Here is a 25,866-nt window from a genome sequence, read left to right as displayed (position 1 = left end):
GGGACCAGCTCAGCATAGACATCATCATGGCCTCAGACAGCAGCCCAGATCGCAAATGTCAGTATGGCCTGTGGTAACATGGGCCACGGACATTGACACAGATCCCTGTTTCTGTAGGGCCATGGACTCAGACAGGGCTTTTGGTGGCAGCACTGGCCTAGACGTCACCACAGCCTCTCACATAAGGCTGTTCCTCACCACCATTGCACTCCCATTCTGCCTCTCTTCATAGCCACTCCCCTTCTTTCTCTCCCATTTCTCTACTACATACTCGCTCATCTTTGTGGCATCCACTGTGGAGCAGCAGGCTGGGCCTGTGGCCTCTGGCTGTCTTGTGCCCTGGCCTGCACCTCCTATATTCATGTCCTTTTCAAAAAGTGAACCAATGAGTAAAGTGGAAACTTAAGGGTTCTTTGGAAAGTCAGTTGGAGGGTATTTTGCTGGGTCCTTCCCACACATGAAGGACTATTTAGCTGAAGTGGACACAGATGAAAGGCTATGGCAGACTCATGAAGGAACATTTAGCTGAAGCAGACACAGGAAAGAGGATTTCTGCTAAGGCAAGCACATGAAAGGACACATGATGAAGGATTCTTTGCTAACAACTTGCATATATTGGTCAGTCTTACACTGCATAGCTGAGCTGCATGTGTCAGTATTTCATAAAGAGAAACACACCAAAACACCTGTGGTGTGCTATAGTTTCTTGTCACTTCCATGGACTCGGGCTGATTGGCAGAGTCATGTCAGCTGAGACAGACAAACATGCTGAGGCAAGACAGACGTGTGGAGGACACACGATGTTTAGAGGGAGTATAAAAAGGACTTGACAGACAGTGACAGGGGCTGAGCTAGGCTTGCTTATAGAGCTAGCTGTATAATGAGTTGGTCTTGTATCTTCACAGATCTTTGCTTTGCTGAGAGATCTATTTGCTGATCTTGCCTTCCCACAGCTAAGGCTGAGGCCTGGCTGTCTTTGTTAGGTAGTGCCACTGCTGCTGCTGACCCAACTCTACTGAACTGGACTGCTGATATTTCCGTGAGGTGTTTGCAAGTGAATCAAGCCTCTGCTGCTGAAACCTGTGAACTGAATTGCTGATTTCCAGACAAAACAGATAGGAGTTTCTCCAAAGAACCTTTCCAAACAGGTCCACTTCCTTTCTTTTCTACTACCTCTGGTGGGTGGTGGGCTAAAAGGGAGGTTAAAGCATTTAAGAACCATCTTTAAAAATAGGTTTTGAAAAAATTAAAGCTGCAAATGAGTTTACTGACAGTTATATACAGAAGCATAGTAACTTAGCTATACCACCAAAGAAAATGTTTCTCCCTTCTCAGCTGCCATTAACTGCTTATGGGTCCTCAGGGAGGGGCAGGATCGTGTGTGCCCTGAGAAGTTTACTTTCAAACATAAACTAATGCAATCAGTTATGTGTTCTGGAGTATTATCCAGAAGAAAGTATTAGTTTCTCTTTCTCCTCTTCCTCCTTGATAGGTATAGGAGAGACAAATGGTGATGATGACAGACAGGCAGACAAAAAGAAAGATCCATATATACTCACATGCAAAGGGATAAATATAGATGCTTGTGTGTATATATATTTTTCTTCTTTTCTTATATAATACATCCTGACTACAGTTTCTCTTCCCTCTTTTCCTCTGTCTCTTCCACCTCCCCTTTCCTCCAGATCCACTCCTCTTCCGTTTCCCTTCAGAAAAGGGCAGGCCTCCCAGGGATGCCAACCAAATATGGTATATCAAGTCACAATAAGACTAGGCTCATCCCTTCCCATTAAGGCTGGACAAGGAAATCCAACAGGAGGAAAAGGGTCCCAAAAGCAGGCAAAACAGAGACAGCCCTGCTCTCACACTGTAACATATATGCAGAGGGCATAGGTCAGACCCAGATAGGTTCCCTGACTGTTCCTCTCTGTGAGCCCCTATATGTCCTAATTAGTTGATTCTGTGGGCCACTTTCTCGTGGTGTCCTGATCCCTCTGGCTCCTTCAATCCTATTTCTCCCTCTTCTGTGGAATTTCCTGAGCTATATCCTGTGGGTATCTACTTTGCTCCCATCAGTTGCTGGACGAAGCCTCTCTGATGATTATGCCAGTCTACAAGTGCAGCAGGGTATCATTAGGAATCATTTCATTGACGGCTTTTTCAGGTCATGTTGGGTGCTATCCTAGCTTCCAGTTCCTGGCACTGCAGGCAGTGTCAGGCATGGGCTCCCTCTTGTGGCATGGGTCTCAAGTTGGATCAGTCATTGTTACTCCTACAAGTTCAGCAGGTAGGATAAATTGTAGGTCGAAGGTTTTGTAGCTGGGCTGGGATAACCCCTCCACTGGAAGCCTTGCCTAGTTACAGAAAATGGCTGGTTCAGGTTCTGTATCCCACATTACTAAGAGTCTTAAGCTTGAGTCACTCTTGTAGATTCCTAGGAGTTTCCATTGCACTAGGTTTCTACTTCATTTCCCCCAAGCCCCCTCCTAGTCATCTCTCCCAGTTCTCTCGATCTCTCTCCTCCTCCTCCTCCTCTTCTTCTTCTCCTCCTCCTCCTCTTCCTCTTCTTCTTCCTCCTCCTCCTCTTCTTCTTCCTCCTCCTCCTCTTCTTCTTCCTCTCTCTCTCTCTCTCTCTCTCTCTCTCTCTCTCTCTCTCTCTCCTCCCACCCTACCTACCTGATCCCTTCTGTTCCCATCCCCACCTGCCCACACTCTACCTGCCAAATCTATTCTGCTCCCCTTTCTCAGCAGATCCGTGTGTCCCTTCTTGAGTCCTCCTTGTTACTTAGCCCCTCTGGGTCTGCAGATTGTAGCATGATTATCATTTACTCAACAGCTAATATCCACTTACTTTTTAACAGTGGAGTAATAGTCCATTATGTAAATTTACAGTTTCGTTATCCATTCTTCAGTTCAGGGACATATACACTATTTCCAGTTTCTGGATACTATGAATATGGCTGCTTTGATCATAGTTGAGTAAGTGTTCTTGTGGAGCATCCTTTGGGTATGTGCCCAGGAATGGTATAGCTGGGTCTTAAGGTAGATCATTTCCTAATTTCCTGAGAAACTGACATATTGACTTCTAAAGTGTTTCTACAAGTTTTCACTCTCAGTAGCAATGGTGGAATGTTCCCCTTGCTCCACATCCTCATTAGCAGGAGCTGATCTTAGCAATTCTGACAGTTGTACGATGGAACAGCAAAGTAGTTTTAATTTGCATTCTCTTCATAGCTAAGGATATTGAACATTTCTTTACATGTTTCTTGGCTTTTTGAGATTCCTTTTTTGAGAATTCTGTTTAGATCTGTACCCCATTTTTAATTGGCTTATTTGATTTGTCAATGTCTAGTTTCTTGAGTTCTTTATGTCTTGTGGATATTCATTCTCTGTTAGAAGCTTTTAAGTTTCAAGAGGTCCCACTGAATTGTTGATCTTAGTGCCTGCACTACTGGTGATCTCTTCAGGAAGTTGTCTCCTGGGCCAATGCGTTCAAGGCTGTTCCCCACTTTCTCTTCTATCAGAATCAGTGTATCTGAATTTTATGTTGAAGTCTTTGATCCACTTGGACTCGAGTTTTGTGCAGGGTGATAAATATGGATCTATTTGCTTTCTTCTACATGCCATATCCAGTTTGACCAGCATCATTTGTTGAAGGTGCCTTCTTCCCACTGTAGGTACACATGCATATCTCCATCCATTTTATCATTTAGTACTATTCCAAAAATAAGTATAAAACTGGATAAAGTTCTTTTTTGTTGGTTGGTTTGTTTTTGTTTGTTTAGTCCTAACAGTCCTTGAACTCACTGTGTAGATTAGGCTGGCCTTGAACTCAGAGATCTTCCTGACTCTGCTCCCAAGAGCTAGGATTAAAGGAACAGGCTACTATATTTGGTTTAAATCTGGATAAATTTCTTTATAAGAAGGTTTTATGAAATCATACTGCATTGGAAGGCTGTGTCACCCAGGCTACGGCAGAGAGTCATATAGACATCAAAGTCATAATCTCTTTTACACGAGATATTTCCCAGAGATTAATTTTCCTTATATGACCAAATTAAATAGATCATTTAGTATAGTGTTTTCATGACTGTCTCAACTCTGTTTGATGTAAATCTTGTAAATCTTGCTGCTTAACACACACACACACACACACACACACACACACACACGCCCCTTCAATCCTACAATGAAATCTTTGGCACAATGGGAATGATGCTTTAGGAAGTCCTTGCCCCTTCCAGGCTAATGCCACCTGGATACTATTTTACCTCTCATCTCTAGCACAGGCTCACTCCTGGTCACTGAGCTCACAGATCCCCTCTGTGCTTCAGTACCTGACCAAGGAGCAAGGAGTGTAGCTCAGTGACTGTTTGTCCAGCGTTCTTGAAACCCTGGGTTCAACCCCCAGCATACCAAATATATTTTTTCTGTCAAGAAGATGATCATATTAAGCAACAACTTAATCTTAATTCCAAGACCTCTTCAAAGATCAAGATCATGAATCATGTAATGTCACAAACTTTTAATACAGTTCCTCATGTTGTGGAGACCCCAACCATAAAATTCCATTGCTACTTCCTAACTTTAATTTTGCTACTCTTATGAATCATAGTGTAAATAAATATCTGATATGTGACCTCTGTGAAAGTTTCACTTGGCACCACTATGGGTTTCAACCCCTATGTTGAGAACTACTGCTTTACATCTAAATGCCTCACTCCAACAGGAAAAGATACACAATAGTTTATTACCAGGGCTTCCTTGATAAACCAAATCATACAAACTCTAAATATTATATATGTACTCTAAATATTTGATTTAATCACATGAAAATTTTTCTTAGGGAAACAGTTTTGCAATAGAAAAGAAGAGAAACTTTAATATTCTTTCAAGTGTCATAACCTCCTATGTCTCAAGTTTATCTGCTCTAAATTGAAATCTACTTTCCAGGATCATCAAGCTCTCTAGATGAGAGCCCTTCTGTTGGGCTGGGTGTCCTTCTCTGTGCAAGGCAGCACTCAGCGCTTACCTCGCTGTGGCACGCATCACTGTGTATAATGTGTGCTGACGTGTGCGTCTTTCCTTTACACTCCAAGTTCCTTAGAATCAAACACCACATCCTAAGAAGTTTACCCCTGAGACTTGCATCAGTGTGACTGATCTGAGCAGACACTGTTCTAAGTGAACACATACTGAACGAGCACTGACCTGTGTGAATCACATGGATTAAGCTTTAATTCCTCCACTTTCACGTGACACTCGGAAAGTCAGCCCAATTCTCTGAATCTCCATTTTGTCATCTGTAGAGTGGAGTGGTATCCTTATTCTACCCATTTCATAGCGGTGTCAGAGCCTTGAGTATTTGTAAATGTTAGTCATGTGAGTTATTATTTGCTCCAACTGGCTCACGTGCTCTTGTTTCTTAGCATTGCTCTCCGTGGTTCACTGGAATCACCTTTCATTGCTTCTTGACATCAGCAGTTCAGAGCCCACTAACCACTAATTGCTGCCCTGTTTACTTTTCATTCCCCTAAAGAAGATAAGGCACAGCCAGGGCATCAGCTGTGCTGACACTGTGCATGTTCCTTTCCCAAGGACTATGTAGTTATTCAAATATGGAAAGATATTTCCCAGAACTTCCTGGAAGATTTTGTTGTTTGTTTTGAGACCAGTTCTTATAAAGCTCAAGCCGGCCTAGAACCTGCAATGTTGCTGAGGATGCTTCTGTACCGATCTCTCGCCTCCACCTTCCAAATGCTGGGATTGCAAATGTATGCCACCAAGCCTGGCCCAGGAAGAATGTTTAAATTATTCTAGTTCTTTAGATCTCTATTAATCATTAAAGATAACATAGAAGGCAATTATTCTCAGAAATCTGGACTATAAAGAGATCTGTAAGCCAACTAAATAAAAATTTGTTCAAATGAGATTTTTATTGAAAATACTTTATTATTACATTTATTTATCATGTGTGTGCATGTATGCACATATCACACCATATGTGTGGAGGTCAGAAGATAATTCTTCTTGTTGGTTCTCACTTTCCACCTTGTAAAATGCTGGGATCAAACTCAGGTCATCAGGCGTGGTGGCGGGTGCCTTTTTCCATGAGTCACCTCACTGACTCTGGCATTCAAGTTTTATTCAACTGAAAAGTCCACCACCCTGTCTCCAATGCTTAGTTGATACTAATGCCTTAGCCTCCAAGGTTCAGGGATTACAGACACAAACCATCACACCTGACCCAGATGGCATTTTGATCTTGGACTTCCAGCCTACAGAACTGTGAGAAAATAAATCTTTGTTGCTTCAGCTACCCAGTCTATGGAGTTTTGTATTGGAGCTTAGACTAATGCAACCCCCAAGGTCAACTAATTATCAGCCTCTCAGTAGAACACAGACACTAGGATTTTGGGAGCTCCTGGATCACTTAATGTCTGCACAGCTACTTTATTTTACTTTACCTTCAAACTAGGATGGAGCAGGCTGTCTTTCCTGCAATTGTAATTGTATAAAAGTAAGTCAAACGATCAGAGTATACAGAACCACAGCAAAACTTGCCTCAAAAGTCATCTGGCAGGGCGCCTTGACTGATGTATCTTGAGAATGGCCCCCTTCCTCTGAAGCCAGAGTCAGCTTTGCAGAGAGCCTGGGCAGTGCAGGCTGTATGTCTATATGAGAAGGAATGTCAACAAATCAGAACAGTATCAAGAGCCAAAGAGGCCTTCTCCGACGAAAGACTACCTGCAAAAAGCAAAATACAGGAATATGTATAATCAACAAGTGGCTCCAACATTGAGACTTGCTTTCTAGAGGAAAGATAGCTATTTATAATGTTTTAGATTAGCTAAACCACTCTGAAGCTTCAGTTTCTATACAGTCATATCCAGTGCCACACATTCTAGCTGATAGTCCTGCATTTTCCACAAATCAGCTTATTACTTAATAAACACAATCCATTAAGGGAATTAATCCAGCACTAAAAACTGAAAAGTTCAGGAATGACTGCTTCAGGCATGTGCGTTTTAAACTATTGTATCCCTTAACAAGAGTCACATTCTCACCAATTTTCATTTAAGAGCTAACTTCTTTGTGTTTTGTATGCGTTGACTCAGCTAGCTTTCCACAAAGCAGCAGGGAGGGGCATGGACTCTCCACAACAAAGAGAATATCATAGTATGCACCGTCTTTCTTCTTTATTTCCTGTACCTGAGTTACAAACCAAAACCAAAACAAAACAAAAACCTCTCGCCTTAATAAAACAATCCGCTGCAGGAACAATAAAGAATAGAGCCACTATAACAAGTTAATTCAACTTTAAATGTCTAATAACAGTAACTTCACCTTGACATAATAATGCTTAAACTATTTAAAAAAGTATTTTCCCAAGATAAAAACCTAGACATTCATTTTAACAGGGACCATTCTGTTGTCATTGTGTTCTTCAAATGTAATTCAGCCCACAAAGCCCTAAATATAATGGCAGCAAGGTCTCACCACACTGAAGCTCAGGGACCTTGCCACTGAACTCTGCATCAGTCTTTAGGTTAGTGACTCACTGCCTTACTTAGAGAAACCTCCTTTTTCCAATTCAATTACTTTTCTGTAAAATAAGGGCCAACTGATTAAAATAGTAACATAGTACACAAATGAAGGGAACATCAAAGCAGGAGAAAAGGGGTTGCAAATGTCTCTGAATTCTTTAGAATAATCTTAACCATTTAAAATAAATTGTGTTATAAAACAAAAGTACAAAATTGTGTACTTTTTAAAAAGTCTACTCAAAACATCTCAATCTACACACCAAAAAGGAAATGAGCAAGCCAACAAGATATAGATAGAACTGTCAGAGTTAAATTTATAAAGGTGAAAGAGTCAGAAATATTATTTCAAGATAAATTGAACCTATGTTGAAATCTCATGTTCATGTTCAAACATACACTATAAAACACTTTTAAATTTAATAAAGGCACATTCATGGTGGGGAAAAAAGAAAATGTAAAAATCCGAATGGATAACAAAAAGAAAGAGGCTTATTTGTTGTTAAGCCTGACAACCTGAGTTCAATCCCTGGCTTCCACATGGTGGAAAAGGAGAATGGTCTCCTACAAGTTGCCCTTTGACCTCCACACGCATCTCAGGGCATGAATAAGCATTGCCTGCTCACTTGAGGGATAGCTAGAGCAAAAGAAACTGTAGCCACATCATTGCTGTGTGACAAAGGTCTGAGCGGCATTATGTAAGCAGCCACAGGACTCAGAACTATATACAATGCAGAAGTTCTGCATGCCACCACCAAGGAAAAGTACAACTCAAGACACACACCATTCAAGCATGCAAGGCTGGAGCTCAGCGCTGAGGACCGCTGACCTACGAGTTGTCAACATGAGACGTTTTCAAGCTAAACAGATCGTGGGTGATTGACTCTAAATTACCAAGCAACGAAGCTTGATGCCATCAGAACTGTAACACAGCAAACAACACTGTACCTGAGAGTTAATAATGAGACACTGTAAAATAAATATCTACACCTTTAACGAAGAAGAAGCCATGAAACAAGAACTCATTGTAAAAAATTAAAACAAAACTAATGAGGGCAACATTTTTAAAAATCTTGGAATTTAAAAGTACAATGTTTGAAATTAAAACCTTATAAATGGGGATCTGGAGAGATAGCTAAGCTGTTAGGAGCACTTACTGCTCTTGCAGAGGGCATGAATTTGATCACCAGCACCTGCATGACTCATAACCATCTGTAACTCCAGTTCCTGGGGCTCTAATGCCTTCTTTTGACCTCCACAGACATCAATCACTCATAAGATACAGATATAATACACACAAACAAAACACTTACACATAAAATAAATAAATTTAATACAAATAAATCTTTAAAAATACTTATAGGGGTTGGGGATTTAGTTCAGTGGTAGAGCGCTTGCCTAGCAAACGCAAGGCCCTGGGTTCGGTCCCCAGCCCCGGAAAAAAAAAAAAAAACTTATAAATGGTTCAACTGGATGAGAATAAACCAAAATAAAAGTTAGGACATGAATGTTTTTAGCAATATTATTTATAATAACACAAAATGGAACTGAAATATCTACCAAATGATAAGTACTGGGCTTAACAAAATGTAAGATATCACTTCAACTATAAAAAGAAATAGAGTACAAACTGGCTAGTCAACTTGTTAGAGTTATCTGAAGGGGTTGGAGAGATGGCTCAGAGGTTAAGAGCATTGACTGCTCTTCCAGAGGTCCTGAGTTCAATTCCCAGCAACCACATGGTGGCTCACAACCATCTGTAATGGGATCTGATGCCCTCTTCTGGTGTGTCTGAAGACGGATATAGTGTACTCATATACATAAAATAAATAAATAAATCTTAAAAAAGGGAGCTATCTGAAAGGAAAGAGCCCTAACTGAGAAAATGCCTCCATAAGATCTGGCTGCAAGGTATGTTCTTATTTAGTTATTGATGGGGGAGGGTCTAGCCCATTGTGGGTGGTGCCATCCTTAGACTAGTTGGTCCTGGGTCTTGCAAGAAAGCAGTCTAAGCGAGCTAGTAAACAGCTATGACTTCTATGTCAGCTCCTGCCTCCAGGTTCTGGCACTGTTTGAGATCCTGTCCAGACTTCCTTCAAAGAGAACAGTGACATGCAAGTGTAAACCAAATAAACCCTTTCCTCCCCAACTTGTTTCTTTTTAAAGTTATGTACTTATATTTATGTACAGAAAACTTAGTTTACATTCAACCCAGTTTAGTGGTGAGTTCTGTAGCCTTTGCCTTTTCTAGTTGGTCGATGCGAGCCACAGACTTAGGACCCAGAACTTTGCCTCCCCAGTGGCAGTGGATCTCGTCATATCTGTCATTATAATTGGTCCTAATAGCTTCCACCAGCTTAGCCAGAGCACCCTTGTCTTCCGAGTTAACCTGTGTGAAGGCAACAGTGGTGCACGTCTTCCTGTGGACCAGGCGCCCCAGCCTGGCCTTTCACTTGATGATGCAGTAGGGCACCCCCATCTTTCAATACAGGGCAGGCAGGAAAACCATCAGCTCAATGGGGTCCACATTGTGGGCAATCACCACCAGCTGAGCCTCCTTGTTCTCCACCAAGGTGGTGACTGTATTGACCCCTGCTCAGAGGGCAGGTGGCCTCTTAGTTGGGATGTCCCCTCTGCTCGCAGCTTTCTTCTCAGCAGGGGCCAGTAGCTTTTGCTTGTTCTCTTGCTTTGTCTCTGGCCTGTACTTGTGGGCAAGCTTAAGCAGCTGAGTCGCTGTTTGCCTGTCCAGGGCCTGGGTGAACTGGTTGATGGCAGGAGGTACTGTGAGCCGCTTATAGAGGATGGCTCTTTGCCACTGCAGCCTGATGTAGTTGCGCCATTTGACGAAGCGAGTTAGACATCTTTTGGGCTGGATGTCCTGCCCAATGCCGAAGTTCTTGGGCCTTTTCTCAAAGGACTGACCACCTTTTTGGTCTCCTGTTTCTTGACGACGGCAGGGGGGCCAGAGCCACCTTCTTCCCCTTGGCCTTCTTTGGGCATCTTGCTCAGCTGCGGGAGAGAGCCCCAAGTTGTTTTTTGTCATGGTGTTTTGTTACAGCAATAGAAACACTAAGATGCACAGTAAATCCTAAAAACCACGCTTAGGTAAAACACCAGTCTCAAAAGGCTATGTGTCATATTCCATAAAAAAACAAATTAATGTCGCCGAGGCACAGGGACTGAGGCAAGTAGAGTGGTTATTGTTAGGGTCAGGATTTTTTTTTAGGTGATGAAAATACTGGAATTAGATAATATTTATGATTAGATGATAATTGAGAGCATATGATTAGATAATGAATTAGATAATTACTGAAATATATAAAAAAAAACCAGGTGAACTATAAGCATCAAAATGGCATAGTATGACATGTGGAATTTATATCAATCAAGAAAAAAAATTAAGGGCTGGAGAGATGGCTCAGTGGTTAAGAGCACCGACTGCCCTTCCAGAGGTCCTGAGTTCGATTCCCAGCAGCCACATGGTGGCTCACAACCATCTGTAATGGGATCTGATGCCCTCTTCTGGTGTGTCTGAAGACAGCTACAGTGTACTTACATATAATAAATAAATAAATCTTTAAAAAAAAAAAAGAAAGAAAAAAAATTAAGATATATCCAAGAGAAGTACTGACAAAATTATTATAAAACAAAGACATATAAGTAACTATTTGAACAAGCTAGCCAGGTACAAAGAAGTCTAATTTTCTAACAAACAAAACAGGACTGGTGGGATGGTTCTGCAGGCTTGCCCTGCAAGGCTGACCACAGGAGTCATAGCCTTGGATCCTTCGTTGTAAGAAGATAACCAACTCCAGATAGTTGTTCTCTCACCAACAGGCTAAACCTGGAAAAGCCTTTGCCCAGCAGGGATAAGACTTCCCTATGTCCTCCCAGATGAAGCCCCTCCTCCCCTAGCCTTTCTCAACCTACATACTATAGCTCCTCCCTGGGGCTGAGTGCCACTAAGGTAGAGTTGCTTACAATAGATGGTGGGAACAGCAAGACACTCAACTGAGAGTTTCAGGACATTCTCTGCCCCTTTATGAGGGCGTCTTAACAGTCAGCAAGCCCAGCTAGGACAATCCTTTTGCAAAGGGCACAGCTGAATTTCCCAAGATGGCAGTTGCTTGGCTTGGAGAATAGTCATAATACGCACATACAAAAATACAGTAATACAATAAAATGTTTTAAAAGCCACATATATAAACATATCACAACAAAACAGAATAACAAAGATAAAGAAAGAACCCTAAAAGTCATGGGACCATAAATAAATAAAATGAATTAAAAGAAACACAAACTAGGGCCAGGACAACAGCTCAGTTGATTAAGGGCACTTGCTGTGCAAGCCTGGTAACCTGAGTTTGATCCCCAGAACTTCCATCAGGAAAGGTGGAAGGAGAGAACCAATTTCATAGCCCAGTACTCTGATCTCTGTATTTATGGCATCGCACGCACTACGCCCACCACCTCATCCCACCTGGCAGCAGACACAATAATATGAGAGCAGAGACAGAGAGGAATGCTAGATTTCTTATCAGCAAAACTTAGTGCAAGACAGAAAAACTACTTTTGATTCTGGACCTCTTCCTTCCCCATCTCTTTTTTGAAGTGTTGTGGATAGAACTCAGGATCTCACAGATGCTATGCAAATGCTCTATCACTGAGCAACAGCCTCAACTCCTTATTCTTAGTATTCTTAGTATGGAGCAGGTTCCCCAGCTCCATATGGACTTTTAAGATAGGTAACTACCATTAAAAAATAAGAAACTTGGGCTGAAGAAATGGGTCAACCATGAAAGGTAAGCACACAACCAAAAATGCGAAAAACAACAAACAAAAAACTTATCTGGCAACAAGAGCTCAAAAGAACACTTGATCACCATGTATAATGTCCTTGGTTCAATTTATAGCCCATGCAGAGAAAAGGAAGGAAGGGAAGGAAGAAAGGGGGAATAGGGAGAGGGGAGAAAAGAGGGGGAAGGCAAGGGAAGCAAGAGACGGGGAAGAAGAGAAGAGCATATAAGAAAAGAAGAAGGGAGGGGGAGGGGATTGATTTTAATTATTTATCAGGGGTCAAAGAGATGGCTCAGCAGGAAAAGGCACAGCAGCCAAGCCTGATGACTTGAGTTTGATTCCTGGAATCTATATGGTAGATGGAGAGAATACAGACTCTGGTAAGTTGTCCTTTGACTTCCACATGTAAGTCTTACACAAAACAGATGTTTAAAACAAGTTTATATTAAGAAGCCTTAATTCTAAGTACCACTAAACCAACCAGCACAACCATTTAAAAAGAATTGATCTTGTCAGGCAGTAGTGTCAGGCGCTCGCTCACCTTCATTCTCAACACTTGGGAGGCAGAGGCCAGCCTGGTCTACAGAGGGTGTTCCAGGACAGCCAGGGTTATACAGAGAAACCATGTCTTGAAAAAAATTTAAAAGAAAAGATTTGATACTTTTGCATAAAGGGAGAAAAAGAGACTATTCATATTAAACTACCTCCTATAGGTCTTTAATGATTAAGGCTGATGGGAAAATTTTAATTGTGGGCCGATATAAACACCCACCAAAACAAGTTCTTGGGACCTCTCCAGCAATGAAGGTGCAGGATTTGGAGGGACAAAGTCATACTAAGTCAGATGACTGTGGAAAATGTCTTGATTTTCCTTAAACTTACGACTTAAAATGTATAAAAATCAAGACTGAACAAGGTCAAGGTGACTTGTCTGATAAAATAAAACATCAATATCCTTCAGAGGAAGATAGCAGGATATAGAATACAACTGTGCATTGCCTGATGTAAAATAAAATTGTACAAGCCAGATGTGATGGCACATGCCTGTAATCCATGATTCTCAACCTGTGAGTGGAGCGGAGACCTCTTTGGGAACAAGTATCAGATATTTATATTATAACTCATAGTAGTAACAAAATTACAGTTATGGAGTAGCAATGAAATAATTTTATGGTTGGGGGTCATCATAACATGAGAATTGCATCAAAGGGTCACAGTATTAGGAAGTTTGAGAACCAATGCTATAACCCTAGCACTCCTGAGGCTGAGGTCAGAGCACTTCTTCAGGTTTGAGGACATTCTGGCATACTTGGTAAATACCAGGTCAGCCAGAACTATAGAGTGGGACCCTAGCTAACACAAAACAAATAAACACAAAAATTTAAAATATGCACAAAAGGAAATATAAACAAGAAAAGTAGTGGTGATCACAAGTCCAAGAAAGTAGTGGTGATACACACCTGTAACCACACCACTTAAGGCAAGAGGATTGCCATGAGTTTCAGATCAGCCAGGATATGTGCGATTAACAGACAGACACAGACAGACAGACACACAGAGAGAGAGAGAGAGACAGAGAGAGACAGACAGACAGAGACAGAAAGAGGTGATCAATAGAATCCGGGCTTGGATGGTACACATCAGTCAAAGCCCCTACCAAGGGCTCAGCATTGCTACCAAGGCCCCATACCAGCCTCATGGTCCTGGCTGAATGAGTTTCTTAGTTCTCCTATAAACACAGTCCAGTATGAACCTGAGACCTGAGGGTCAAACACTGCTTCCAACATCCTGTTTCCTTTAGTGGCACCTGTCCCTTTTTGTTTTCCAGTCCCAAATACTTATAGAGACCTCTGTACTAGGAATTCTGTAATTTTCGTTGCTTTAAAAACATAGAAATATTACAAGAATGTTTTTGCTTTAATATAGGTGTGGGATATGGACTGTTTCAGACTGTCCACAGCAGCTGAATACGATTTGTCTCATGCTCTAGCAGGAGCACGATTTTGCCAGCTGCAGATAGTTTCTGTGATTGCATGATGTTTGGAATTCTAAGGACTGGAGCAGACATTACATGCCCCAAGGAACTTGATGCCCCTAATTAGCTCCTTCGCTGCTTGTCTGGAAGACTTTCCTCCTAGCTCTAACAGCTATGGGACTGAGTATTCTCTGATTGCCACCATCTGCACCTGCAGGTTTAATCTTCGCCATCAGGACACTAATTTCTTCTTGTTTCTTCTTTGCATATGACCACAGCCAACCAACAACCCAATAACCCTGTCTCTTGGCCCGAGCATTCATACACCCTCTGAGAAGCAGTCTTGCCTCATTTACAGGTTTCACTAACCTCTACATTGTCTCAAACCTTTAGGGACAGACCATGTTGAAATTCCCTCTGCAGGCAGGTGGTGGCACATGTCTTTAATCCCAGTACTAGGAAGGTGAGGCAGGTGGATCTCTGTGGCCAGCCTGGACTACAAAGTGAGTTCCAGGACAGCCAGAGCTACACAGAGAAAATCTGTCCCCAAAAAAATAAATTAAAATAAATAAAAAATTAAAATTCCTTCTGCAACCCCTTGTGTACACACACACACACACACACACACACACACACACACACACACACACACACACAAAACTTCCGATATTTATCATATCAAAGACTACACACCATTGTTCTACACAGTATCTACCCTTCTCTTCAGGTCCGAATAACAGAACCTTGACTCTACCAACATTCATTCTGGGGAACCAATAAGTTTATTGGATTTTTTACAGAGCAGAAATGAGGGGCTACTTACAGGAGTGTGGGCACTCCTGGAAAGCCTTTACCCAGCAAGAATGGACGTTCTTCCTCTCTAGTCTTCCCTTCCTATATACTTACCTTTCCCTAAGGCCTCATGCAATTAGGGAAAGACGTGCCCATCTGTGATAATCTTTTGCATGAGGCCCAAGTAATGGCCCCCACAGACTCACGGTTTGAATGCTTGGTTCATGGGGAGTGGCATTATTAGGAAGTGTGGCCTTGTTGGAGGAAGTATGTCATTGTGGAGGTGTGCTTTGAGGTTTCCGAGTGCTTAAGCTCTACCCAGTCTCTACATGGCTGCCTTTGGATCACGGTGTAGAATTCTTGGTTCCTCTAGTCACTTGGACGCTGCCGTGCTTCCCACCATGATGGTAATATACTAAACCTTTGAAACTGTAAGCCAGCTCCAAATAAATGTGGTCCTTCCTAAGACTTGCCTTTATAAGAGTTGATTATGGAGTCTCTTCACAGAAATCGAAACCTAAGACAGGTGAACTCTCCAAGATAGTAGCTTTTGGCTCAGAAGACAGTCATACACAGCAGATGCTAAATTCAGGGCAGACTTTAACACTTCTATTATAGCTGTGTTCATTTATAAGATACTTCCAGTTAAATGTTAGCTTAATTAATGCATGGACTCAGGAGCAAAAGCAAAGAATGCTTTTGGGTTTTTTGACATAGGGTTTCTCTGTGTAGCTCTGGCTGTCCTGGAACTCACTCTGTACACCAGACCGGTCTGGTAATCAGAGCTCCACCTGCCTCTGCTTCCTGAATGCTGGGATTAAAGGTGTGTGCCACCACCACCTAACTTCTGTCACTATTCTTTTCAAGTGACATACTAACAAACTTGTCTATCTTATGACTGCACTTCTGAGGATCCTGGCTTATTCTGATGGTGGTGAAACTTCACCAAAACAACTGAAGATACAAAGTCATTATTTCCTACTTTTCCTTTTGGTTCCTTCATTATTTTACACCAGAAGAAAGAAACATACAAATAAATCTGCTCAAATACTCAAAACAAGGAATGAACCAGGGAATGATCTAGGGAATGTCAGCAGAGAAATGAACACTATAGAAAATCAAATGAGTCTTTTCCTAAGCCAGCATTCCAAAGACAGAGTCATGCTCAAGTGCCAAGATCATGAGCCCTACCCAGTGAGAAAACAGACAAGTCTAAGTTGGGTACCTCCCAGATGACAAGCTAGAGACACACCTGAACCTCAAGGCCCAGCAGCTGCCAAGGTTTTCACATCTGGAATGGTCATAAAGCTATCATTTTATTTTATTTTATTCATTTTTATTTTATCATTTTATTCCTCAACAGAAATCTTCTCAGAAAACCCAAGTAAAACCAGTGCATGATTTAGAGAGAACATTCAGTGGAAAGCGTGTAGTCTTTCTGTTCAGAGAATTCTGCCTAAGCCAGCTTGAAAAGCTGTATGAAAAATAAACAAAAGGCCCCAGAAGCTGCATCCGGACGGCTGTGCATGATGCAATACTTCAGGCGTTGCCTTCCCGAGTGAAACTGGGGGAAGGAGGATCTGGGAAACTGGAAGGATGCTGGCTCGTAAAGGTTTACTGAGACAAAGTACAAAAGAACAACATATAACACAAGGCTGAAACTTGTTTGTGTGTTTGTGTGTGTGTCTTTAAGAATTCTTCAAAGCTTTGATATAAATAAATATGAAAGCTGGCAAGATGGCTCAGTAGATAAAGGTGCTGGCTGCCAAGCCTGACAACTTGACTCGGATCCTCAGAACTAAGTAGGAAGAGAACGGACTCCTGTAAATTATCCTCTGACTGAAGAGGAAACTTCTGGTTTCTTTGGGAAATCAGTTATGTCAAATGATGTTCTGTGGGGGCACACGAGTGGAAGGATGGTCACAGCAGACACAGGTGGAAGGATGGTCACAGCAGACACATGTGGAAGGATGGTCACAGCAGACACAGGTGGAAGGGTGGTCACAGCAGACACAGGTGGAAGGATGGTCACAGCAGACACAGGTGGAAGGATGGTCACAGCAGGTGGAAGGATGGTCACAGCAGACACATGTGGAAGGATGGTCACAGGACACAGGTGGAAGGATGGTCACAGCAGACACAGGTGGAAGGATGGTCACAGCAGACACAGGTGGAAGGATGGTCACCGCAGACACAGGTGGAAGGATGGTCACAGCAGACAGGTGGAAGGATGGTCACAGCAGACACAGGTGGAAGGATGGTCACAGCAGACACAGGTGGAAGGATGGTCACAGCAGACACAGGTGGAAGGATGGTCACAGACACAGGTGGAAGGATGGTCTGCAGACACAGGTGGAAGGATGGTCACAGCAGACACAGGTGGAAGGATGGTCACAGCAGACATGTGGAAGGATGGTCACAGCAGACACAGGTGGAAGGATGGTCACAGCAGACATGTGGAAGGATGGTCACAGAACACAGGTGGAAGGATGATGGTCACAGCAGACACAGGTGGAAGGATGGTCACAGCAGACATGGGGAAGGATGGGCACAGCAGACACAGGTGGAAGGATGATGGCCACAGCAGACACAGGAGGAAGGATGGTCACAGCAGACACAGGGTGGAAGGATGGTCACAGGGACACAGGTGGAAGGATGGTCATCACAGGTGGAAGGATGGTCACAGCAGACATGTGGAAGGATGGTCACAGCAGACACAGGTGGAAGGATGGTCACAGCAGACACAGGTGGAAGGATGGTCACAACAGACATGTGGAAGGATGGTCACAGCAGACACAGGTGGAAGGATGGTCACAGCAGACACAGGTGGAAGGATGGTCACAGCAGACACAGGTGGAAGGATGATGGTCACAGCAGACACAGGTGGAAGGATGGTCACAGCAGACACAGGTGGAAGGATGGTCACAGCAGACACAGGTGGAAGGATGGTCACAGCAGACACAGGTGGAAGGATGGTCACAGCAGACACAGGTGGAAGGATGGTCAAGCAGACATGTGGAAGGATGGTCTGCAGACACAGGTGGAAGGATGGTCACAGCAGACACAGGTGGAAGGATGGTCACAGCAGACACAGGTGGGATGATGGTCTGGCAAGACACAGGTGGAAGGATGATGGTTGGAAGGATGGTCTGCAGACACAGGTGGAAGGATGGTCACAGCAGACACAGGTGGGAGGATGGTCACAGACACAGGTGGAAGGATGATGGTCACAGCAGACACAGGTGGAAGGATGGTCATAGACACAGGTGGAAGGGTGGTCACAGCAGAGACAGGTGGAAGGATGGTCACAGCAGACACAGGTGGAAGGATGGTCACAGCAGACACAGGTGGAAGGATGATGGTCACAGCAGACACAGGTGGAAGGATGGTCACAGCAGACACAGGTGGAAGGATGGTCACAGCAGACACAGGTGGAAGGATGGTCACTGAGACACAGGTGGAAGGATGGTCACAGCAGACATGTGGAAGGATGGTCACAGCAGACACAGGTGGAAGGATGGTCACAGCAGACACAGGTGGAAGGATGGTCACCAGACACAGGTGGAAGGATGGTCACAGCAGACACAGGTGGAAGGATGGTCACAGCAGACATGTGGAAGGATGGTCACAGCAGACACAGGTGGAAGGATGGTCACAGCAGACACAGGTGGAAGGATGGTCACAACAGACATGTGGAAGGATGGTCCAGCAGACACAGGTGGAAGGATGGTCACAGCAGACATGTGGAAGGATGGTCACAGCAGACACAGGTGGAAGGATGGTCACAGCAGACACAGGTGGAAGGATGATGGTCACAGCAGACACAGGTGGAAGGATGGTCACAGCAGACACAGGTGGAAGGATGGTCACAGCAGACACAGGTGGAAGGATGGTCACAGCAGACACAGGTGGAAGGATGATGGTCACAGCAGACACAGGTGGAAGGATGGTCACAGCAGACATGTGGAAGGATGGTCACAGCAGACACAGGTGGAAGGATGGTCACAGCAGACACAGGTGGAAGGATGGTCACAGCAGACACAGGTGGGAGGATGGTCACAGCAGACACAGGTGGAAGGATGATGGTCACAGCAGACACAGGTGGAAGGATGGTCACAGCAGACACAGGTGGAAGGATGGTCACAGCAGACACAGGTGGGAGGATGGTCAGCAGACACAGGTGGAAGGATGATGGTCACAGCAGACACAGGTGGAAGGATGGTCACAGCAGACACAGGTGGAAGAGTGGTCACAGAGACACAGGTGGAAGGGGTGGTCACAGCAGACACAGGTGGAAGGGTGGTCATGCAGACACAGGTGGAAGGATGGTCACAGCAGACACAGGTGGAAGGATGGTCACCGCAGACACAGGTGGAAGGATGGTCACAGCAGACACAGGTGGAAGGGTGGTCACAGCAGACACAGGTGGAAGGGTGGTCACAGCAGACACAGGTGGAAGGATGGTCACAGCAGACACAGGTGGAAGGATGGTCACAGCAGACACAGGTGGAAGGATGGTCACAGCAGACACAGTGGAAGGATGGTCACAGCAGACACAGGTGGAAGGATGGTCACAGCAGACACAGGTGGAAGGATGGTCACAGCAGACACAGGTGGAAGGATGGTCACCGCAGACACAGGTGGAAGGACCCGTGATGTTTAGGAGGATAAACACAGACAGCGGGAGCAGCACCACTGGTCTGCTCTGCTTCACTCTCCGCTGACAGCACACATGTATTGGTCCACCCTGCATTGCATTGTTGAGTTTTGCTGGTGATGACTGGATAGAAACTCACCAAAGAACTTCTCATGAAGTTCCTGTGGCTTCCTGATGCTTCTGTGACCCGGGTGGTTGGTGAGCATTGCCGTTTTTTCTGGAATGAACTGCCCCTGCTGGTTCCTGTGTGATGTCTGCTGAGTGGACTGGGCTGCAGCTGCTGGATTGTGTTGGTGTTTTTCTAGAAAGTTGGACTGTTGATATCCTGACAACAAAGATTGGACTTGCCCCAAAGAACTATTTCTAGAAAGGTCTACTTTCCCTGTGTCTGAATAACTTTTCCTTTCCACTACCTTTGGTGGGTGGTAGGATAGAGGAGAGGCTGAACCCTTATTAAAGTAGGTTGAGAAAAATATACGCCAATATCTGATCTCCATGCACACTATGGTACACACATACCCATACGCTTGCTCACACACAAACACACATACACACCTGGATGCATACACAAACAAATGTAATAAAAATGTAGTGATAACAAAGTATCATTCACAGGAAAAAAAAACAAAGAAAACCACATGGGAATTCTATAACTGAAAAGTTGAACTTACTGGATTGGTTCATCAGCAATGTCGACATGAAAGACGAGCCACTGAAATCACTGAAGACCAGTAAAAAGCAAAACCAAAAACGTCCCAAAGCAGGACACAGTGTAATGCATCTGTAAACCCAGCTACTTAGCTTACGGTAGAAGGACTGTCAAATCCGGGAGTTTGAGGCCAGCCTAAGCAACATAGTAAGATATCGTATCATTTTCCCTAAAGCTGTATTATCTTACCTAAAGAAGAGTAGTAACAGTCAGAAATTGCAAACAACCTAGATGCCTCTCAACCAAAATATATATACATACACACATATACATATATATACATATATATGTATATGTGTGTATATATATTTTAAAAATGTGGCTCATTTACACGATGGAATACTATGCAGCTATTATAAGGAGGGACATCATGAATTTTTCAAGAAAATGGATAGAACTAGAAAATATCATCCTGAGTGAGGCAAGCCAGACCCAAAAGGACATGCACAGTAAGTACTCACTGAGAAGTGGACATTACCCATAAAGTAAGTCCAGGATAACCCTGCTCCAACCCACAGACCCTAAGAAGCTAAATAACAAGGAGGGCCCAAGGAAGGATGCTTAACTCTCACTCAGAATGGGAGATAAAATAGTCATCAGAGGTGGACAGAGGGAGGGAACAGGTGGGAGAAGAGATGGGGAGGAGAATGGGGCAGTGATCAGGTGTGGGAAAGCCAGGGGGAGAGGGATAGGAGAGTGAATGGACATTGGCAGCTGGCAGGGGGCAGGCATCTCTGGGACTTGCCAGAGACCTGGGATTGGGGAGCCTCCAGGGAGTCTATGAGGGTGACTCTAGCTGAGACTCCTAGTTAGTAGTGAGGGATATGGAGCCAGAAGTGCCCACCTCCTGTAGGCAGGCAGGACTCCCTATGGAGGGATAAGGACACCAACTCACCCATCAAAACTTTAACCCAAAATTTGTTCTTCCTACAAGAAGTGCAGGGACAAAGATAGAACTGTGACTGAGGGAATGGGCAACCAAAGACCAGCCAGACGTGAAACCCATCCCATCTGCAAGAACCAATCCCTGACACTATTACTGATAACCTGTTATGCTTGCAAACAGGAGCCTAGCACAACTGTCCTTTGAGAGGCTCCATCCAGAATATGACTGAAACAGATGCAGATACCACAGCAAAACATTAGACAGAGATGCAGGAGTCTTGTGGAGGAGCTAGGGGAAGTATTGAGGGACCGGGAGGAGATAGAAACTCCACAGGAAGCACAGTAGAGTCAACTAACATGGACCCCTAGGGGCTCCCAGAAACTGAACCACCAACTAAAGAGCATACAGAGGCTGGATCTAGCCCCCCTACCCAACATATGTGGCATACTTACAACTTGGTCTTCACGTGAGTCCCCCAACAACTGGAGCAGGGGCTATCCCTGCCTCTGTTACCAGCCTCTAGATCCCAGTCCCCTAACGGGGATACCTTGTCTGGCCTCAGTGGGAGATGATGTGCCCAATCCTGCAGTGACTTGATATGCCAGAGTGGGTTGGTACCCAGGGAAGCCTCCCCCTTCTCAGTGGGAAAGAAGAAGGGGATATGGGGGGAGGAGTTGTTTGGGGGAGAACCAGGAGGAGAGGGGGATAACTCAATAAATGAGTAAATAAAATAATGGAAAAAGTTGAATTTTTGTAGAAAAAGATGAATAGTCTTAAGGACCTTTAGGAAAGTATCAACCCATCTAAACTATATATACTAGAAGTCCCAGGAGAAGAAAACTAGAATAAGATAGAAAAAATACTTTAAAAGCATGAACAAAATTTCCTAAAATTTAAGATGTGAAAATCTCAGCAAACCCCAACCAGGATTTTTAGGTGAACACTGTCAAAGCCACAGACAGGCTGGAGATGGGAGCCTGCTGGCCAACCACTCCTGCCAATTGTTGATGAGTTTCGAGTTCAGTGGAGGGGCTGAGGAAGACACCAGACTTCAGCCTTTGGCTTTCACACTACCAGTAAGAGTGAGTGCTCGGTGTTTAAAACCATGAAAAACTTAAGTGTAAAATGTTGTAGAGAACAGAATGGCCCTGAGTGAATGTTTGCTGTTGACATCAACACAGCCTCATACCCATAGGAAAAGTGTCAGTCTTTCGAGGGGGCAGAGGGCTGGGGCAGGGGAGCGCAGGTTCAGATAAATGGCAAGACACCTTTTCTGGTCTAAGTGCAAATATTGATCGTATGTGTAGAAAATGTTAAACCTGCCCCCTTGTTCACCTGTACATAATAACCCTGCTTCCTCTTTATCTGTAATAACCTGCCTCCTCCTTATTCAGCTGTATGTAATAAACTTGCCGCCCTGTTCAACTGGATCATAAGAAGTAGCTTAGGTCACATTTGGTGACTCTGACTGTTGAGGTTGTATAGAGAGGTGAAGGCTTGAAAAGAAAATTGAATTCGTTCTCACCCAATTCTCAGTCCATGTTCCTTTTGTGTGGGCCCATGGTAGTATGTGGCCCAGCACCCTCCCCACCTTTTTTGTCCAAGACCTGAGCACATCATGGTTAATGGGCATCTTGGCTGGGTGAGCTCTGTGAACATGCAGTCATAATCATTGATCCCTCTGCATTTTAAATTCTTGAATGAAGATTTGATGCAACATTTCTGAAAGATGACTTTTCTTGTTTTTCCTTTTCTAAAGTTTCTAAAGTTTTACAATATAGAATAGCCAGTGTGAATGACATAAATCACAGTCACCAAAAGAGCTTCTCCTGTGTTGTCTTAATTGGCCTCATTTTTAGAACTGCAGTAATGCTTCCATTTTATTTACTGGTGCATTCTTTGCAGGCATTATTATGGTAAATAATATGCTAAAGAATAGGTGTCAGCCCCAGTAAAACCAATAGTTACTAGTTTTCTGAGTCTCTTGAAAATAATAATATAGCAACTGGATCTCAACTTTGCCATTATCACAAATCTCACTATGTAGCCCATGCTAGCCTGGGGACTTTCTATGTAGGCCAGGTTGGCCTCGAACTCATACAGATCCACTAGTTTCTACCTCCCAAGTACTAGGATTAATGACATGCACTACCAGACCCAGATTTGAATCTTATTCTTATAGAAGTAATATAGCTCATTTCGGAAAATTAGAAAATTAATAAAAGAATGCTAGATATATTGGCTCAGGCCTGTAATCCCTGCTCAGAAGGCTGAGGTAGAAGAATTGAGTGCTCAAGGCCAGCCTAGACTATATAGCAAGACTCTGTCTCAAAGAAAAACAGAAGAAAAAGGTGAAAATGGAGAAAAGGGGAACAAGAACAACAATAAAACTTCTTGGGACCAGCAAGCTGGCCCATCGGGTAAACCTGCTTACCACACAAGCCTGATGACTTGGATGTGTATTCAGTCTCCACGATCTGTGGTGAAAGTTGTCCTCTGACATCCACATGTGTGCTATGTGGATGTGCTCACAGCCACAAACATACAGACATTAATTAAAATCATGTATAAATGTACACACAGTGATAAATGCATCTTACTATATTCTTTTTAGAATCCCCATTCCTATTTACTTTGATACAATTGTATTCATAATGTATGCAATATGTTCTATTGCTTTTTTATTTTAACACATTATATGCATTTTCAAGTCATAGCATAGATATCTAGTCATTATTTTTATTGGCTAAATTGTTTACCCAGATGTACATGGGCTGGTTTAATAGTAGAACATCACACTCAGTATTTAATCCCAAGTACCAAGAAAAAAATGTTATCATAAATTAGTCATTTTTCTATTAAGAGGCATTTAGCTACATTCAGACACATCTGTCAGCATGAAGTACAGAACACTTCGAGAACACATACTGTGTCCTTGATCTTTTAAAGACATCTACCTCATAAAGTTGTTTTGGGGATTAAATAAAAGTATGTAATGCATTCACTGCAGTGGTTATTCTGAGCATATGGTTCTCCATACATGATAATTAAAATTAGTGACTCTGGAATTAAAATTTTAATGCATACAGCTTTTCATTTCATTGAAAAATTTGGGACTTTTTTAAAAATCAGACTCCATTTACATTTTTCTAGACATTGCTTTTGAAAAGTTGTATCAAGTAACATAGCATTTGTAAGTTTCGTTATACTTTGCTAGCAACTGGGAGCCATGTCTGAAGATCTGTGTTCAACCCCTGGGCCCTACCTGGTCAAAGGAGAAAACAGTTATACTCTGCAATCCACACATGCACTGAGGCATGAGGTGCACAGACAGAGTTGCAAAACTAAAAAAAAAAAATGAAGACATAATAAGAATATTAAATGGGTGTTGGAGAGATAGTTCAGCAGTTAAAAGCATTCTCTTCTTCCAAAGGACCTGAGTTTGATTCCCAGCACCCTTGTGGCTACTCACAACTGTCTGTAACTCTAAAAATCTAATGCCCTCTGCTAGCTTCCTCTGGTACTAAGCACACACATGACACACAGACATACATGCAGGCAAAATATGCAAAATAAATAATAAGAGAAGCAAAAGAACACAAACCTTATCTTAGTTTCTTTGGTCTTTAGTCAACCTTTATAAAATCTTCCCTAGTGTAAGGCAAATTTGGCAGCCAGAAACACTTTAGAATGTATCAAAAGCTTGGTCTCATCTGGTTTAATGAATAACTAGTGTTTTATGTATTATGATATTTTTTTTTAATATTTTTTTTTCCGGAGCTGGGGACCGAACCCAGGGCCTTGTGCTTGCTAGGCAAGCGCTCTACCACTGAGTCAAATCCCCAACCCCTATAACTAGTGTTTTATAAAACCACAAAATTCTTCTCTTTAAACTTAGGATAATACGCTGATGTAAGTCTGAATTTCCTCATCTCTGAAACAGATAACAGGACTGACCTACCTCTCAAAAAATGAATGACGTCATGTCTTGCTTAAAGAATAGGAGAGCTGGGCATGGTGGCTCTTGCCTTTAACCCCAGCAGAAAAAACATAGAGCTCTGTGAATTTGAGGCCAGCCTCGTCTGCACAGTACATAGTATGTTTCATGTCAGGCAAGGCTAAGACCCTCAAGAAAATTAAACATAAAAGGAACAGGAGAAAGTTAATTTTCATAAAAAATCTGGTTAAAATCTGATTGAATTGAATTATGTGTCTTTTCACCAGAAAAATAAATATACCCACAAAACTGCAAAAATTTAAAATTCTACAAAGACCCTAAGCTATGAGCTTCTGCTCTAGAGAGAAGAGGCTACAGCTGTTAGGGACAGGGCAGGTCAGGGTGTTAGATAATCTCTCAGATTTATAGTTGTTGACCTTCTAAAATGTTAAATTGTAATACAAGTTCATTCTCTGAATATAAGAATTTCGGATTTAAAAATTCAAAGATTGATCATCCCGAGATCCTCTCTCAATGCTGAACAAGCTTGACTCTGTTAGTCATTTCTT

The 25,866-nt window shown here is 43.0% G+C and overlaps 1 protein-coding gene and 1 pseudogene across 1 annotated transcript in view; both read right to left on the bottom strand.

Annotated features, from left to right (window-relative positions):
* C2H11orf80 (chromosome 2 C11orf80 homolog) overlaps positions 1-25,866 on the bottom strand; it is a 75,606-nt gene that overhangs the window by 35,692 nt on the left and 14,048 nt on the right. The window contains 1 exon segment of the mRNA XM_032891232.1: positions 6,565-6,674. Within this exon segment, the coding sequence (XP_032747123.1) occupies positions 6,565-6,674 (110 nt within the window).
* LOC116894718 lies at positions 9,751-19,971 on the bottom strand (annotated as a pseudogene).

This window comes from Rattus rattus, chromosome 2, assembly GCF_011064425.1.
Source record: "Rattus rattus isolate New Zealand chromosome 2, Rrattus_CSIRO_v1, whole genome shotgun sequence".
Classification (NCBI taxonomy): Eukaryota; Metazoa; Chordata; class Mammalia; order Rodentia; family Muridae; genus Rattus; species Rattus rattus.
This window is presented reverse-complemented; position numbering and strand designations above follow the sequence as displayed.